The sequence below is a fragment of the Protopterus annectens genome, chromosome 2.part1 (genome assembly GCF_019279795.1).
Source record: "Protopterus annectens isolate FY-2018-M chromosome 2.part1, PAN1.0, whole genome shotgun sequence".
In the NCBI taxonomy this organism is placed as follows: domain Eukaryota; kingdom Metazoa; phylum Chordata; order Ceratodontiformes; family Protopteridae; genus Protopterus; species Protopterus annectens.
Window position 1 is genome coordinate 1,229,543,133 of NC_056729.1, and position 16,511 is coordinate 1,229,559,643.

The following is a 16,511-nucleotide window of genomic DNA, read 5'->3' on the forward strand; positions in this document are numbered from 1 at the left end:
CATAATTCAGTATACATGTGGCCTCAAAAGGTGTAATTTTGCATTTAGTTGTATTAAAGTAAAGTTCATGAGCTTTAGACCAAACTGACTTCATTAAGATAACTCTTAAGGGACAAAATATTATCTTGCTTAGAGATGAAAGTTCCAATTTTAGTGTCATCTGCATATTTTGACAACCAGTGTTTCCTGATTGTTTGAAAATGTGAAAAACTAAGTTAAGTAAGATGGGATCCAAGACAGAACTCGGTGAAACTCCTGATAAAACAGTTCAGCAATCTGAGTGTTGATCTAAAGCATGACCTCTTTGCTCTTTTTTATCAGCCATGTCTTAATCTATTGAATCTGCTTACCCTTTAGTAATGATGACACTGGGAAGGGGACTATCAAATGCCATTGTGAGATCTTAATAAACGACAGCAACACTTATACCTACATCAAGGGCCTTGTTTACAGGTTCACAAAGTCAGACAGACTAAATAGTGCCCACATGCGCTTCATAAAACTCTTTCAAGACTTAGAAGAATGCACCTTTCAAAGCATTTTCAAAAAAATAGACATCAGACTAACTAGTCAGTAATATACCAGTTTGTTTAATACCCACCCTTTTGAAGCGGGATAAAATTAGCTAAGTTCCACGAGGTAGGAACAAAACTTTGTTCTAGAAGGTTGTTAAACAACATTGTAAGTAATTCAAAAGTGAATCTTTCAATAATTAAATAAACATTCCAGAAATATCCTCAAGTCCCATAACATAATTGCTTTAACCTTCTTGAAGGCTATAAGCACCATATCATAATCAAATTCAACTGAAGGTGAGAAGAACTGAAGAAACAGTATGTTAGTGTTTGATCTGTGCGTGTGTGTGTGTGTGTGTGTGTGTGTGTGTGTGTGTGTGTGTGTGTGTGTGTGTGTGTGTGTGTGTGTGTGTGTGTGTGTCTTCTGCACTTACATAGGTACATTGAAAGGAAGACATGAGACCAGCATTTCTCCTCACAGAGGAGAATAGGACAGCTGATGGAAAATCTGTCTGGGCAAAGAAGAAAACACAAGGTGGGTAAAAACAAATATTACAATTTAGACCTTCCCTGAAGAAGATACTTCCTCAATCCCAAGCTGTAATATTTCTTTATTGGTTTTATTATTTTTCATAGGTTCATAGGTGTGTACTAGGCTAACGGCCCTGGAGCCTATATAAGCCTAGCCCAAGAAGATTCCCTGGCATCAGTAATATCCTCTTAAGGGACTATAAAAGGGAATGTTAGTCATTACAATTAGTGTGTCTTCCTAATGGGATTCAGTATTTCATATACAGTTCTTCCTTCTCTGAGGAAAATATGAGGGGAGAAAAATACCCTTTTTCTATTTTTTTCTAGTTAGATGATATTGTTGCTGCTGCTGAAGATAATATAGGAGATCTGCATATGTCATGTGGGTTAGCTTCATCTGAGAAGACTTATTTGGTTTGGGATGCTCTGGACCAGCATCACTGATGGGTACTAGGCTTGGGCCTGGGCTTTTCCCTTCACCATTTGGAAGTATTCTGCAAAATGGCATTGATCCAGCATTGGTAACTGCACTATTATTGATACTTGCAATAGTTTATGTATCAAAAAAGGCCTTTCTTATCACATTGCATTCGTTATGCACCAACCACTTTAATGGTAACTGATTTAGTGGTAAATCAGATTAGTCTTTTATTCTGCATTTCTTTTTTCTTTAAGCAATGCTGTTTGGGGTTATTTAAATAAAACACCCTATAATTTACACATTCATGCACATACATACACACATACAGATATAACTATATATACAGATATTTTTTAATTTGTTGTGTAGGTCCCCTGGTACACATACATAAACACATACAGATATATCTATAGATACAGATATTTTTTTAATTTGTTGCGTAGGTCCCTTGGGCTGCATTAACAGTGATAATAACTTCATTTTTCTTTCTTTCTCTAAATTGAGTCTAGCCAAGATTCCTTCCCCACCTGTGAATGTCGCTTCCATTTTAATCAGTTGTGAATGGAGTCCTTATCTCTCTCTCTCCTTTTCCACTTCTTTGCTGTAATTTTTTTTTTGTATTTCTTTAGCCTGCTTGCCACTCATGAACATATACAATCTGACTTCTCCTCGGGTTTGTTTCTTTTACAGATTTTCCCCTTAGACTTAGTTTTTTTTTTCTATAGCAACAATGCATTTAAAGTTTTCAGCCATTGTATATATTTATTTTTTGAAGATTTATTAAATTTCTTAGTATTCACAAACATCACTGTCAGGAAAAGAGTTCAATCACAAAAAGACATTTGGACTGTAAGCTTTATGTGCAGTTTGTCTACCTCTCAACTGTATAGACTTTTGCAGAATGTTCAGATTTTTGCCCCATATATTTGGTATATTTCTCATAAAACTGTGTTTTTTTAAGTCAGAAAATCGTAGCAGACATTTGAGTTTCAGACTTTATACCCTTCAGAAAATGTATGTTAAAGCAAAACCTGTTGTCCTATCAACCTTTTAAGTTTGTAAGAGCAATATTTAAAAATTGTCCCTATTTTGGGGCTTTTGTTCCCCCATTATGTATGGCTTTGTCCATATTTCTTGCTCTAAGAGGTTGATAGGTTTGTGTAACACAAACATTATCTATCTATCTCATTTCTAATAAAATCTATTTTTAAATGATGTACAATTATATTTTTTTCTGCACAAAACAAACCCTGGGATTCATAAAGGTTAACACTAAGTGTACACTTAGTTTATCCTTTTGAAAGCACAAACAATGTGGTAGGGATGTTCTTGAATACAGAAAGTGTACATTTAGTGGTAACCTTTAGGAATCCCAGGGAAAGTCACTTTAAGATGCTAATTAACTGGAAATAGTCTAAAATAACTGGCTATCTAATTGCATATGGAAACCGTGGGCAAGCAACCCAAACTTTCAAAGCAGGGAAAAGAAATGAGGATGGTGCCCCCTGCAGTGCTAGCTTTGTATGGGGCATAAGCTATTGATGTTGTTACATCAGTGGAGAACTGGTTGAGTAGTTGCATCAAATTATTTTATTTAAATATCATGCAATGAGTATCATGATTAAAATTTATCAAACTATGAAACTATGTAATTATTTCACACTACAGGCAGATCCAGTGTGGTATGAAATATAAACTGCTCTTGCAGTGTATAGACAAATGGGGCCCTAACAGAATTAGCAGAGTCAACGAGCCTACAGCAAAATTAATAGAGCCACAAGGTCTACAATAGCATTAATGATACCAGGGTCCCAGCATAATTAATGACCTCATAGTATATTTGGTGGAAATAAACGTTTTCCAAAATGGATTTAGTCAAGTGATGCAGATCAGATTTAATGAAGTTATGACGGTGCACTTCTTGAGAGTCATCTCACATGGCTTAGGCTTTCCCGTATACTGACAATATTGATTTATTCTTCAATGCAGAGATGTGTTAGAATTTTAAAGGCAGGGAAGCAATGCTACTCAGTGTGATTCTTCGACTCATTACAGTCATCCTACTCATTTCTCATTATGCACAGTTTAATGCAAGCTTTTATTGTTTTGACACAATTTGAAGAAAAATATTAAAATAACACAACCTTCTTTGGCTGTAATACCCCTTTAACTTAGGGATACTAATACCTGCAAGGTTCAAGGTGCCTAAAGCAGTTATGGATTACAAGCTCTGGACCAGTTTCCAGTCACAGGGAGGGATAGATTTGTCTCCAGACATTGCCTCACCTTTGGAACAGGCTTCCAATTCATGTTAAACAGAGCCCCTCATTGAATCTATTTAAATGCAATTTGGAAGACTGGATGGGTAACCACAAATTCTCCCCCGAGGGTTCCACCTGTGTCCCTCTTGGACAGGGGTTATAGGGGCTGATTTTAATGTCTGCTTTAAATGCACACTCTTGGGAACAACGGTTTAAGTTTAATAGGCTTCTAAGGGTCCCAGGGCCATTAGCCTAGTAACCTCCTATGATCCTATGATTAGCTATACCAATAAGAAAATAAGGCGGAAGACTCTGATAATGATTGTGTGTATATGTGTTGAACCAGGTGGAAGACCAAAAGGCTGCATGACTGAAGTTTGATACATAAATGATCAGTACTGAGAACTGTGACCACTATAGATATATATATATATATATATATATATATATATATATATATATATATATATATATATATAGATATACATAGAAACTGCAATAAAAGAACGGCAATCAAAACTCACTGTTTCTTCTTTAAACTGTTAACTCCAAAGTCATTGTACCTTGAAGAAAAGTGAATTCTATGAAATTCCACAATCTCAGTCTTTAAACACAAAAACAAATAAATTGATTACACATTAGATTGTTGATTGTAAGAGACACATAATTAAACCTGCCACCCAAACAGCAGACTATGTTGTTCTAAGAAATTTGTGAGTTAAGAATACTATCCTATTAAGAATGTTCTCCAGTTGCCCAAGTATGGAGATATGCCTAGCTCTCTATAGAATGTGTAGGTCAGCTGTGTGAAGGACCATCCTTCACATTTATAAGATAACCATCTCAATAAATGAACCATTAATAGGATAAGCATCTAGAATTAAAATGATTATCATCTGCTAAAGAAATGAACATGAGGATGGAAATGGTCCTCCTCAGGGGAGTCCTCCAACTTGACCTTAATTAATAGGTGATACACCTTTTCTGTCTTAAATAACCTAAGTGTGGGGGTGATAGCACATTGCTCTGTCTGTGAATATATGACTGAAATTAATTGGAAACCATTAAGAATCATTTAGGGTAACCAGTGGAGAATCCGAGAATAGGAGATTAATATACTTTCTGAAAGTATAATTTTCATTAAGATTAGTGGATCAAAGCATTCTGGGCAGAGTGCCTCTTAACAGCAATTATCTTCATTGTACATAAATTATTCCAACAAGTAAAAGACAGATGTAAATCCCCTAATACTGCTAGAATTTCTTTTTCTGCCAGAGCAGTTCATATACTATTGAGAAAGAACATTCAGCCTCTGCTTAACCCATAAAATAAGTAGGAAATGTTGGTAAATTAATACATTTTCCTGATAATGTTGTTGACAAAACTTCATAATAAATACCATCTGTCAAGTTAAAAAATCAAGTCTGACTAAATGGGTTAAGATCGTGCCTTTGCTAAATCATAGCATAGCAAAATGGCAGGCTCACCAACAGAAGCAATTAGTCACACCCATCCTCATTGAACAGGGTTCAACCACATGGCTTAAATTTTCTTCTGCTCCAGTTTGAAGTAGCAAGAAGTTTAAGTACTGCTTAAATGGGTCAAGATAGGTGGGTTCTTAATTATGCCATTATTTCATGTACACACTTACAAAATCACTGGTTACATTTTATTGCATGCCTTTAAATATCATAATTTTCTTTGAAGATAAAAACATCTGACAAGTATTTTGCTTCATATAGTGTTTGCTACAATAAACTGATGTACTCTGGAATATATGTACATTGGTCTGACAATATTCATCTACTGTACTATAATCTGAAAAGCATGTAAACAGTATGCATGCATGTCAATTTTAAACTAGGAAAACACTGAGGCAAACTATTAAGGTGCATGCATTTTTCCAGCTACCTCCTGTAAAATCTATGACGTGTCTAGAAAAATCTTCTTCTTTGTAGTTGAATCCAGCAGCTGCTCCAAGTTTTGATGCCATTTGCAGTTTCTCTGGGGTTCCTGCTGTTACTATAGGAACAGCTCCTGCCAAGCGAGCCAGCTGAATAGCCGCTGTACCAACACCACTTGCTCCTGCATGGATCAGCACGGTTTCACCCTTCTGTACTCTCCCTAGATAAAAAAAAAATGTCATATTCTCATTAAACTCCTGCCTGTTATACAGCCAACCAGTTGTTCCATGAACACATACATTTATTAGAGGGCAGGTAAAAAAGGTAAAAAGATGGTCATTCACAGATGTTATACTGCTAAAATCTGCACAGTCAAGGCAGTTGCCCCACATACAAAATACATTAAGTGAATTCTGAATGACTTCCACAAAGTCTAAAAAAATCTTAATTCACTACAGAATGCATTACATTACAAAACATTGTAGGAGAAACTACATTTGCATGTTTTTGTGCTTTATGTCTTTTTTTGCATAAATATCCTTAACTAGGTACATTGCAGAAAACCTGGTTGAATCACAAGTGCTTGAGTGCAACTTAACCACAACAATATCCTGAAAATGGACTGATGTGTATAAATGCAATAAACTACATTAAAAATATCAGAATTTTTACAATGTGAAAAGTGTCCCACATCCAGCATACATAATGTTCCTTACTTAAAAATATTCTAAGAGGAAAATGTTACCTCAGAGTAAAGGAAATATTCAGCTTTGCTGAAATTTGCTGTGAGCATTAATATTTCCTCTACCTGGGAAGTATATTTGTTTAGCAGTCATGTATAAGTAGGTACTTATATGGGGTAACTCCTCCCAATGGCACTTGTTTGGGGTACATCCTCCCAATTTGGAGGGGGGGGGGTTCAAGACCAAACCCTTTTCAAAATTTCTGATTTTTTTATGTAATTTTCCTGTGATTCACTTTCAGGATGTTATGCTTCCTCAAGTTGTGTTTAGCCAGTTGTGATTCAGTAAGGTCTGGTACTCCCAATATGCCGCATTCATGCAGTTATAAAGCAACCAGACCCTGCAGGCAGGGAAAAAATACTGATCAAAGCAAAGGTTCAGATCTGGCTTTGAAGTAACATTGGGACTCTCATCTCTTATCATACCCACAGTATAAACAGGTATTTCAGAATGCTCACTGAATCTGCCACATTGCCATGCAGTGAAACACAGGTAATGTAAACTAAGTACTGACAGCTGCTTGTTGGGAGGCTGAAATGCAAAAAAGGTGCCATACTGCTGGGTGGATCTATACATACAGCAGAAAAACTCAGAGACCTGTGTATCTGCCGACTGATGATGTCATTAAACATAGCTGGGACATCTTACAGTGAAATGAAAAGCTGGCTAAATATGCAGTGAGTCAACTTAGATGTCTTTATAAGATGGGCTAACTTAAAAGAAAATCTTAATAAATGAGTTGACAGACAATGGTTTTCATGTCAAAGAATTATTGTAGGATGTTTTATATGAAGCAACTACAAGTTTGTTTAAAAAATGACAGTTTTTGATATTCAGAAAATGGAAAGGTTCATATCTGTATATTAGGCTAATGACCACAAGGGCCTTTTTAAACCTAGCCTGCATCCCAAATCTCTGGCAAGTTCTGGTATCCTTGATAAGTGTAAGCAGGGGCCTGGTAGATGAACCATTTACAGGCTGTCTGTGTCCATTGGAGACATACTTCCCAAACCAGGGATGAATTTCTTGTTCCCCATCCAGTTGTCCAAGTTACCTTTGAATTGGATTAGGGAGGAACTCTGCTTCACACGAATGGGGTCCCTGCACCAGAGAATCACAAATTTATAAAGATTTATAAACATTGGATGTATGATGACTGCCGAAGTAAGCATATTGCTTATGTGCCTAGTGACAACTGTTTAATATTGTAAGCCAGGATGTTAGAAAATGTTCATTATATTGACAATAAAAATATTAATGATGCTTAACCAAACATACTGTGCAGGCAGATCACCAAGTTAATTTTAGGCTTCATATTTCACAGGCCATACATAATAATGAACTGGGAGATAATGTCATCGATAAACTGCTGCAGTGACAAGCTGAATGACAGCTGTCACTGGATACTACTGGAGGATGGGACTGATTAAAAGTATTTCCATAAGATATTATAAGAGGTATAGATAATGATAAAGTTAATTAATGCTGTTATTAGCTATTTTAATATCATCAGCCAACTGAATTATGGTTCATTAAAACATTCTGTCTACATCTGTTTTGTTAAATGTTACACTTTTATCTGTGCATTTTAATTATTTGTAGTTGTTCAATAGTGTTTTCTGAATCCTGGGCAGGACCTCTGATTCTTCATTTTGTAGGGGATTTACTAGGAGAACCCAAATCAGATCCTGCTGACAGTAAATCAGTCAAGTCAACCTCAAAAAAAAAAATACACGTGATCTTACTTGCAAATGTTTATTGACCCTGTGTGGAAGGGGGCTTTGCTTCCACATTCCTCCTAAATATACTAAGTCCATGACAATACAAAGGAGAGCTCCCTGTAAAGGTAAAAACGTCTCACACGGCTACAATCTCACACCAGAGCTGATAAATGCAAAACACTTTTTGGAACTCGTAGGCTTGGCAAGACAGGATCAGGGAGTTTACATTCAGCCAGTTATATAGTATGTAGATCCATTCAGAATAGACAAAATATATCCATTTTTTTATTTAATCCGGTGAACAATCAGTAGAAGTTTTATAAAAAACTGTTGCTGGATGCTGCAGCAGATTTTTTTTCCTTTTGACAGCACTAACTGGCTTGCTGACAGAACCCACACTGTGAGAGTAGCAGACTCCAAATCAGACTTCAGACCAGTGACAAGTGGAGTACCACAGGGTTCAGTCCTGGGTCCTCTCCTGTTTGGTATCTACTTCTCTGAAGTACAGGCTAATACAGAAGGTCTTTGGCTAACTAAATTCACAGATGACTGCAAACTAGGAGCCATAATCAAAACTCCTAATGATGTGGACATCCTACAAAAGGGCCTCACTGAGACAGATGCCTGGTATCAAACCCATGGTCTCAAGCTCAATGCCAAAAAGTGCATTGTCATCCCCTTTGGTAAAAACTCTGTACCCATGAACTACCACACATAGGCAGCAGTCTACTTAACACCGAAAGTGTGATAAGAGACCTTGGGACACAGGTGGACAGTAGTCTCTCCTTTGATAATCACATCGCCACAGTGGTCAGGAAATCCTTCTAAGTGGCACACCTCATCACAAAAGGTTTCTCATCCAGAAAAAAAGAGGTCATTGTTCCCCTCTACTCATCACGCATTAGACCCATTATAGAGTACAAAGTCCCTTTTGGTATGCACCTCACAAGACATCTACAACAACTGGAAAGGCTGCAAAAATACCTCACAAAGAGGATTACTGCCTCAAACAGATGCCTTACGCAGACCGTCTCAAAAAACTCCAGCTTTACATCGCATATTGCCTACTCAGAGGCGATCTCTGCCTAACATACAAAGCTATGTCAAATCCAGAGCTGTTGGACATGCTCCACTTAAAGAAATCCCAATCCCACCAAGCTACACGCTCTAGGGACCTAAACCTTGTCACCACAATAAACAGAACATGCTGGAGGGATAGATTCCTGTCCCAGAGACTTCCCATACTCTGGAACACACTACCTATCAATGTCAAACAGAGTTCCTCATTAGCACTCTTCAAGAAAAATCTTGATGATTGGATGGGTAATAGGAAATTCACCCCGGGGATCACTTCTGTGGTTCTGCTTGACAGGGGCACAGGAAAATAATTTTCTTGGGTGGTGAAAGCCAGGGTAACTTTTTGGCTAGGCTTGTATAGGCCCTAGGGCCAATAGCCTAGTAACTACCTATGAGCCTATGAACTACAACTATTGTAAGTGACAATGACTCAAACATAGGTTCACAGGTAGGTTCATAGGTAGGTATTAGGCTATCGGCCCAAAGGCCTAGCCAACAAGGTGCCCTGGCTTACACCACCCAAGAAAGTTATTTTCCTGTGCCACTGTTGAGCAGAGACATAGAAGTGATCCCCGGGGTGTATTTTCTATTTCCCATCCACTCATCAAGATTTTTCTTGAAGAGTGCTAATGAAGAACTTTGCTTGACATAGATGGGTAGCCTGTTCCAAAAGGGGTGTTGTGATCTATAATGGGTCTAATGAGTGTCGAATGGAGGGGAACAATGACCTCTTTTTTCCTGGATGAGAAGCCTTTTATGATGAGGTGTGCCATGTAGAAGGACTTCCTGACTATTGTGGCGATGTGACTATCAAAGGAAAGACTACTGTCCACCTGGGTCCCAAGGTCTCTTATCACACATTCGGTGTTAAGTAGATGGCTGCCTATGTGGTAGTTCATGGAACAAAATTTTATCTCATGAAAAAGGAAATTGATTTACTAGATGAAAGACTATTGTTAGATGCAAGCCATTATTGATAATCTATCACTGAAATGAGGCCTTGATTGTTTTAGGATCCTGAAGTAAACTACAATGCTGAAGGATCATGTCAAAAACTAATTATCAATACATGCAGTTAAGATTGGAAAACTTTGCAGCTGAAGAAAAGACTAAAAATGGAATAATTAAGTTAAAACTAGATATAACCAAGTATGTGGATATAAGATGTTTTTTATAAATATAAGTATATTTCAGACATGAATGGGAAGGGGAAGGGTGAAAATACAAAGATATTAAGCTTAAAAATTTAAGAGATGTGACAATGATTTTCTGACTGGTTATCTGTTTGTTTAGTAAAAAGGCAAAGAAAAATGCCAGTAAAAAGGCCTCCCCTTTTCCCCACAGTTTAAACTCATAGCTCTGACATGGAAGTTGATAATGGTATTTGAGGAAAAAAGTATGTGTTACTAGAAGTTACAATCTAAAAGTGATAACTCTACTAGATTTATTTTATTCAATAATTCTGACTATACAAATAATGCCAGTATTTGGGGACTGGTTAATTCTTTCCTTTCAGGCTCATATTCCATATTTTATTTGCTTCTGCTATAATATTTTTTAATTCCTAGAGACACCTAAGATTTTTGACTGTTAGTTTCATCAATTAGCATCCATCACCTTTTTGTTTTCTTAGCTCATATTTTATACTTTTATTTGCTGATGTTTTCATTTGATCTTACCAGTATAATTTCTTGGTAGCTGAACTGATTATTGGTTTTGCTCTGTTTTACACATTTTTGATTACTCAGTCTCAAGTTTTTAAAGTTGTCTTTCACCTTTGGTACACCTTTTATTGTACCTACTTTGTTAGTTATCTGATGAGTGTTACAAAACGTTCATATTTTAGGGATCTTTTGGTTGCCCTCTTGGTCATAGATTCTTTTAAAGTATCAACATATTTCTATTGGCAAGAATCATAGGGCAGAGGCAGAAGATGTCTCTTTTTTGTATGCCCTGATATAGATGTTTTTTGTCACAATTAACCCAAAAGCAAAACATTAGACTGTGACTTGGATCCTCCTTGTCTGATCGCAGTATTTCAGGAGTTGGGTTAGCATTTCTGACCATAAAGTCAGGCTTATTACTCTGGGTCTCTGCCAAAACTCATGCTAAACTCCAGGTCAAACCAAAACAAGCCAGGCGTAGTGTCCAATTTGTTTCTGTTTGACCTAGCATTTATCACAGACACATGATTAAATTCTGAACTGCATTTAGCTTCATCAATATCTTCAGGTCTCCATGTTATTTAGAAGCCTAGATATGCTAGCATTCACAGGGGTTTAGTCAATTGTTTTTTTAAAACACCTTTATTAAATTATCACTTAAGACATAGGCAAACATGCATTAATAGAAAAGAAAACAAAGCAATATACATCACATATATTTTCCTTGCTACTGTTATCTAACATTATACACCAATGCACTGTATGAACATGTACACAAATGCATGGATCTCGCCATACCCAACAGAAACAAGATGCTCTCCTCAAAAAAAAAAAGGAAGCCAATCTAGTGGTCCCCTGCCATAAACAAACTCTACAACAGAAGGAGAAACCTGATGCAGAATAAAGTGAAGTCCGAAGACTGGAAAAACTCCCTTATCAGCCTCAACAAAAGGTTGAGATCCCTCATCAAATCCTCTAAAGGTAGCTATGAAAACAAAATTGCACAGATAGTAAAGACAACCACAAGGCCTTCTACAGTTATGTAAAGAATCTCCATGGCAATACCCAGATTTGCGCTGTGCTACTGCACAATGGTACCTCTTATACTGAGCCAACAGATATTGTCAATATACTGGCTAACAGATTCAGTGCAAATTGTACCGGTCTCTTCCCCCCCAAAGGGCCAATCACAATACCAGTAGATTGCCAGGAACCCAATATTACTGCTGTGCAGGTTAAAACAGTACTGTCCAAGGCCAAGAATACAGCTTCTATAGGACCTGACAATATCCCTGGCTGTGTTCTACATGAACTACAGAGTGAACTGGCACCTCACCTGTGTGCCCTGTTCAATTGCATCCTCACCTCAGGCTTTGTCCCTGTCAAATGGCGCACTGCTACAGTCATCCATCTCCACAAAGGAGGAGCGACTACAGACCCTGGGAACTATCGCCCCATTAGCCTGACGAGTCTGATATGCAAGGCTATGGAACACATCATCATGGACCTAATAAGCAAGGATATAGGGAATCTCCAAACTCTGGATCCTACACAGTTTGGTTCTGTGAAGGGTAGATCATGCCTGCTCAATGTGGTCGACTTCTTTGAGTCAGTCACCAGAGCTGTGGATGAAGGCAAGATGGTTCATACAGCCTATCTTGACCTGGCCAAGGCCTTTGATACCATTCCCCACTGAGGAATAGAAAAACTCACTAAACTGTACATCAACCCCTATATCACTAGGTGGGTTGCAAACTGGCTCACAGCTAGAACCCACAGTGTGAAAGTAGCTGACTCCAAGTCAGACTGCTGACCAGTCATGAGTGGAGTCCCACAGGGTTCAGTCCTGGGTCCTCTCCTGTTTGGTATCTACTTCTCTGAAGTTCAGGCCAACATGAAGGGACTCTGGCTGACAAAATCTGCAGACGATTGCAAGTTGGGAACTATTATTAACTCCCCAAGTGATGTTGACATCTTATAGAAAGGCCTCAATGAGACCAGCGACTGGTGTCAGAACCATGGCCTTAAGCTCAATGCCAAAAAATGTGTCTTCACCCCCCTTGGGAAAATCCCGATTCCCTTGAATTACCACATCGATGGTAGTCCACTGAACACAGACGGCATTATAAGAGATCTGGAAACACAGGTTGACAGCAACCTGTTTATAGACCACCACATTTCCACTGTGCTCAGAATGTCCTTCTATGTGGCACATCTCATTACTAAGGGTTTTGCATCCAGGAAGAAAGAGGTCATTGTCTCCCTGTACTCTTCCCTTATTAGGCCAAACATTAAGTGCAATGCCCCACTTGGCATGTACCTCACTAGACACCTGCAACAACTGGAGAGGCCGCAAAGGTACTTCACAAAGAGGATCGTAGGCCTTAAACACTTGTCCTATATAGACAGATTAAAAAAAACTCCAACTATTCCCTGTCTCATATCGCCTACTTAGAGATGATCTCTGCTTGACTTACAAAGCCATGTCTGACCTGCTCTGTTAGAAATGCTACATCTAAAGAAATCCCAATTTCTCCACACCACACACTCCAGAGACCTCAACCTCATTACGCCAATCAACGGAACATGCTGGAGGGACAGGTTCATAACCCAGAGACTGCCCATGCTATGGAATACACTTCCCATACATATCAAGCAAAGCACCTCACTGGCCCTCTTCAAGAGCAATCTTGATGAGTGGATGGGAAATAGAAAATTCACCCCGGGGATCACTCCAGTGGCTCTACTCGACATTGGCACTAGGAACTAAGGTCGGGTGGCACGATTCCAGGGTAATCCTATGGGCTAGGCTTGTAAAGGCTCCAGGGCCATGAGCCTAGTACACACTTATGAACCTATGAACCTATTAAAATATTACTGAATTCATTCCTTCCCTTAAACCTCACTCTTCCTCCTCCTGAACATTATTATGCATATATTCTTCCCACAATTTCCATTTACTTCTATGTAATTTGCTCCTACGCTTTTCTAAAGATCCCTCTTCTATTCTTTTTTCCCTTTTATAATATTCAGTACTTCAGATACAACTGGTGTATACTTTGATTCCCATTTTCTGGTAACTGCTTTTTGGTATCCAGCAGAATTATTCTTAATAAAGCCTTACTATGTCTAGGCAATTCAGATTCTGCATCGCTTAAAAGAATCATTTCCTTACTTAGAGCATTTGCTCCCCCAATATTTGTAATAGAGTACTTTGTAAGGAATTTTTTAAATCTGCCAACTCATTACACTACCAAAACATACATTCCCAGTTATCTCCTTCTTCTCCATGAGTTTACCAATTGTTTTTATTCTTTGTATGAAGTGACCCAGTAAAAGCTGGCAGTTCCACTACCTTTAAATTTGCAAATAGTACTGGATTGCATTGCAGATTTTTCCTGTTCTACCTTCCACTCAGATTTGTATAATGTTTTCCTGTAAGAGTTCTCTAATACTCATTAACCTAGTATTTGAACAGTGAAGATAGCTGAGTTTGGGTGAGTTTAATGCCTATATCAATGATAAATAATCGTTTGAAGAATTCCAGTTTCACTAAAGTGGCTGCCACAGCTACCAACATACAAAGGCACTCTTTGGACTTAGTCTTCCAAATGGGCCTTGTCACTAAATACCAGGTTCTAAAACAAGTTTTGTTTCTTATCATCTAATTCCCTTTAACATTGGCCTACCACTAATACAACCACCTGAAATTGAGTTTGGCTGTCTAAGTAACTGGTGCAATTTCAGCTGGGGATTCTTGATCCATTTGACGGACCAGCTCCTACAGCAGATCAGTGCTTATAACATGCCCACAACTGGTGTTCTTGATATTGTTATCTCACATCTTGTATGTCATAATTTTTTGTACCAAGTGGGCCATAGTTTGATCTTGAACTCCATGAGTTGCATGTACTGGGACAATGATTCAACAGCATGTGACAAAGTATTTGAAGAACAAACTCATTTTGTATTTCCACTACGAGGAATACCTAATAAGAAGAAAGCTTTTGTCAAGTGAGATCTCTTCTTGCATCCAGTTATCCAGTGGTGATTTTCTAACTGGCAGAAAGCAGTGCAGTCCAATCTATTTTGCCACTCACAAGGTTTCCTTCTTTCCTTTAGAGTGAGGAAGCAACAAGACATTTGGGCATATAAGTTGACAAAATAAGGCAGTCTTTTCTATTTGATGCATCCATGCTATGCTTCAGTAATTCATAAATGGATTACATTGATTTTTTTTGGGATGAGCTTAGTTTTTTTTGTTCAAATATAATTTTTATTTATTTTAACTATCATGCCCAAAATGCAGCAAATATGTTCAAATATTTCACAATTGCATATCACATGATAAAATTTGCTAAGTATATAAAATGTAAAGTATGACACCAGAGGTTGTACAGGTAAAACAGTTCTTAAAGCAATAACTATAAAAAAGGAAAAAGAAAACAAAGACAACTGTATATACTATATACATATAGTGCTACGAAAAATCTAGTTATAACATATGCTATTTTAATATCTATAGGTTATATAATCCTAACCTAATGAAACCAGTCATACACATATCTATGTTATGCAAATGTGGTATGTGTTTTATTCTATCAGTATAGAGTAATATCTCATGATAACTTAATCTTTTAAGATATGGTCAAGAAGGAGACTCCAGTATTATAGATAATAAAGTTTCTTACTTTGATTAGTTGTGATTAACTTATGGGAAGTTATATATTTAATTGCCATGTTTTTAAAGCCAATCCATGACATTTGTGTGTGGTCAATCCAGTTCTGTGTAATATATAGCTTGACTAGAGCAAACATTGTAATTAAAATATATAATTTCTGTCTGGGCAGTGGTGTTGAATTGATATTAAGTTCTGCAAATTCCCAGGAGAAGGTTGTTTTCTCATATCTCATCTTTTCCAGTCTCGCTCTAAGAAAGCATTACAGTTTATAGGAGCATTTCCAACTCCAGAAAATATGTAATAAATCGGCATTTGGTGCTGTGCAACATGGGCACATTGGGGAAATCTCTGGTTTATAGTTATTTAGTTTACCTGGGGTTAGGTAAGCATTATTATTAATCATTAATTATGTGTATATAAGTTTTTTGAATGGTTTGAGTTTGAGAGTATTTTTGATAGCTTGGGACTTTTGTTTCTCAGAGTGTTTTTCGATTTTATTAGTCCAATATTTTGAATATAACAGAGATGATTGATATTTAATATTAATTATCAGTTTGTATACATTTGACAGCATTTTTTCTTTAACAATAGTAGTTTCCATAATGTGTCTAATAAGTTTACTTCATCTTCCTTGAAATCTGTTTTTCACTAAATAGAATGCAAGGTCTCTTATTTGTCTTAGTATTATTGTATAACCCTTGTTAAGATTACTGAGAGTACTAATTTCTTCAATGGGTCTCCCTTTATGTTTTATTATATCCCACAGACTGCAATGTCTGATTTTTATGTAGTTATCTAAAGTAATCATTTTCTTGTTTATCTTAATGTTTGGATTAAGGCGCATTGGCTGGAGCAAAATTAGAGAATTAGTTAGGTTTATGGATCCTAATAATTTTTGAAATATGACTATTTTATTTTTAAGCAGGGTATGTAATTTTATATGTTTCAAATGTTCTTGTTTAATAAAGGGAAGGGCTCTAGGATATACATTT

At 37.2% G+C, this 16,511-nt stretch overlaps 1 protein-coding gene across 1 annotated transcript in view; it reads right to left on the reverse strand.

The window, feature by feature from the left end:
• Nucleotides 1-16,511, reverse strand: part of TP53I3 (tumor protein p53 inducible protein 3) — a 196,837-nt gene that overhangs the window by 72,939 nt on the left and 107,387 nt on the right. Inside the window, exon 3 of the mRNA XM_044062759.1 lies at nucleotides 5,640-5,852. Within this exon, the coding sequence (XP_043918694.1) occupies nucleotides 5,640-5,852 (213 nt within the window). The remainder of the gene's footprint in view (nucleotides 1-5,639; nucleotides 5,853-16,511) is intronic.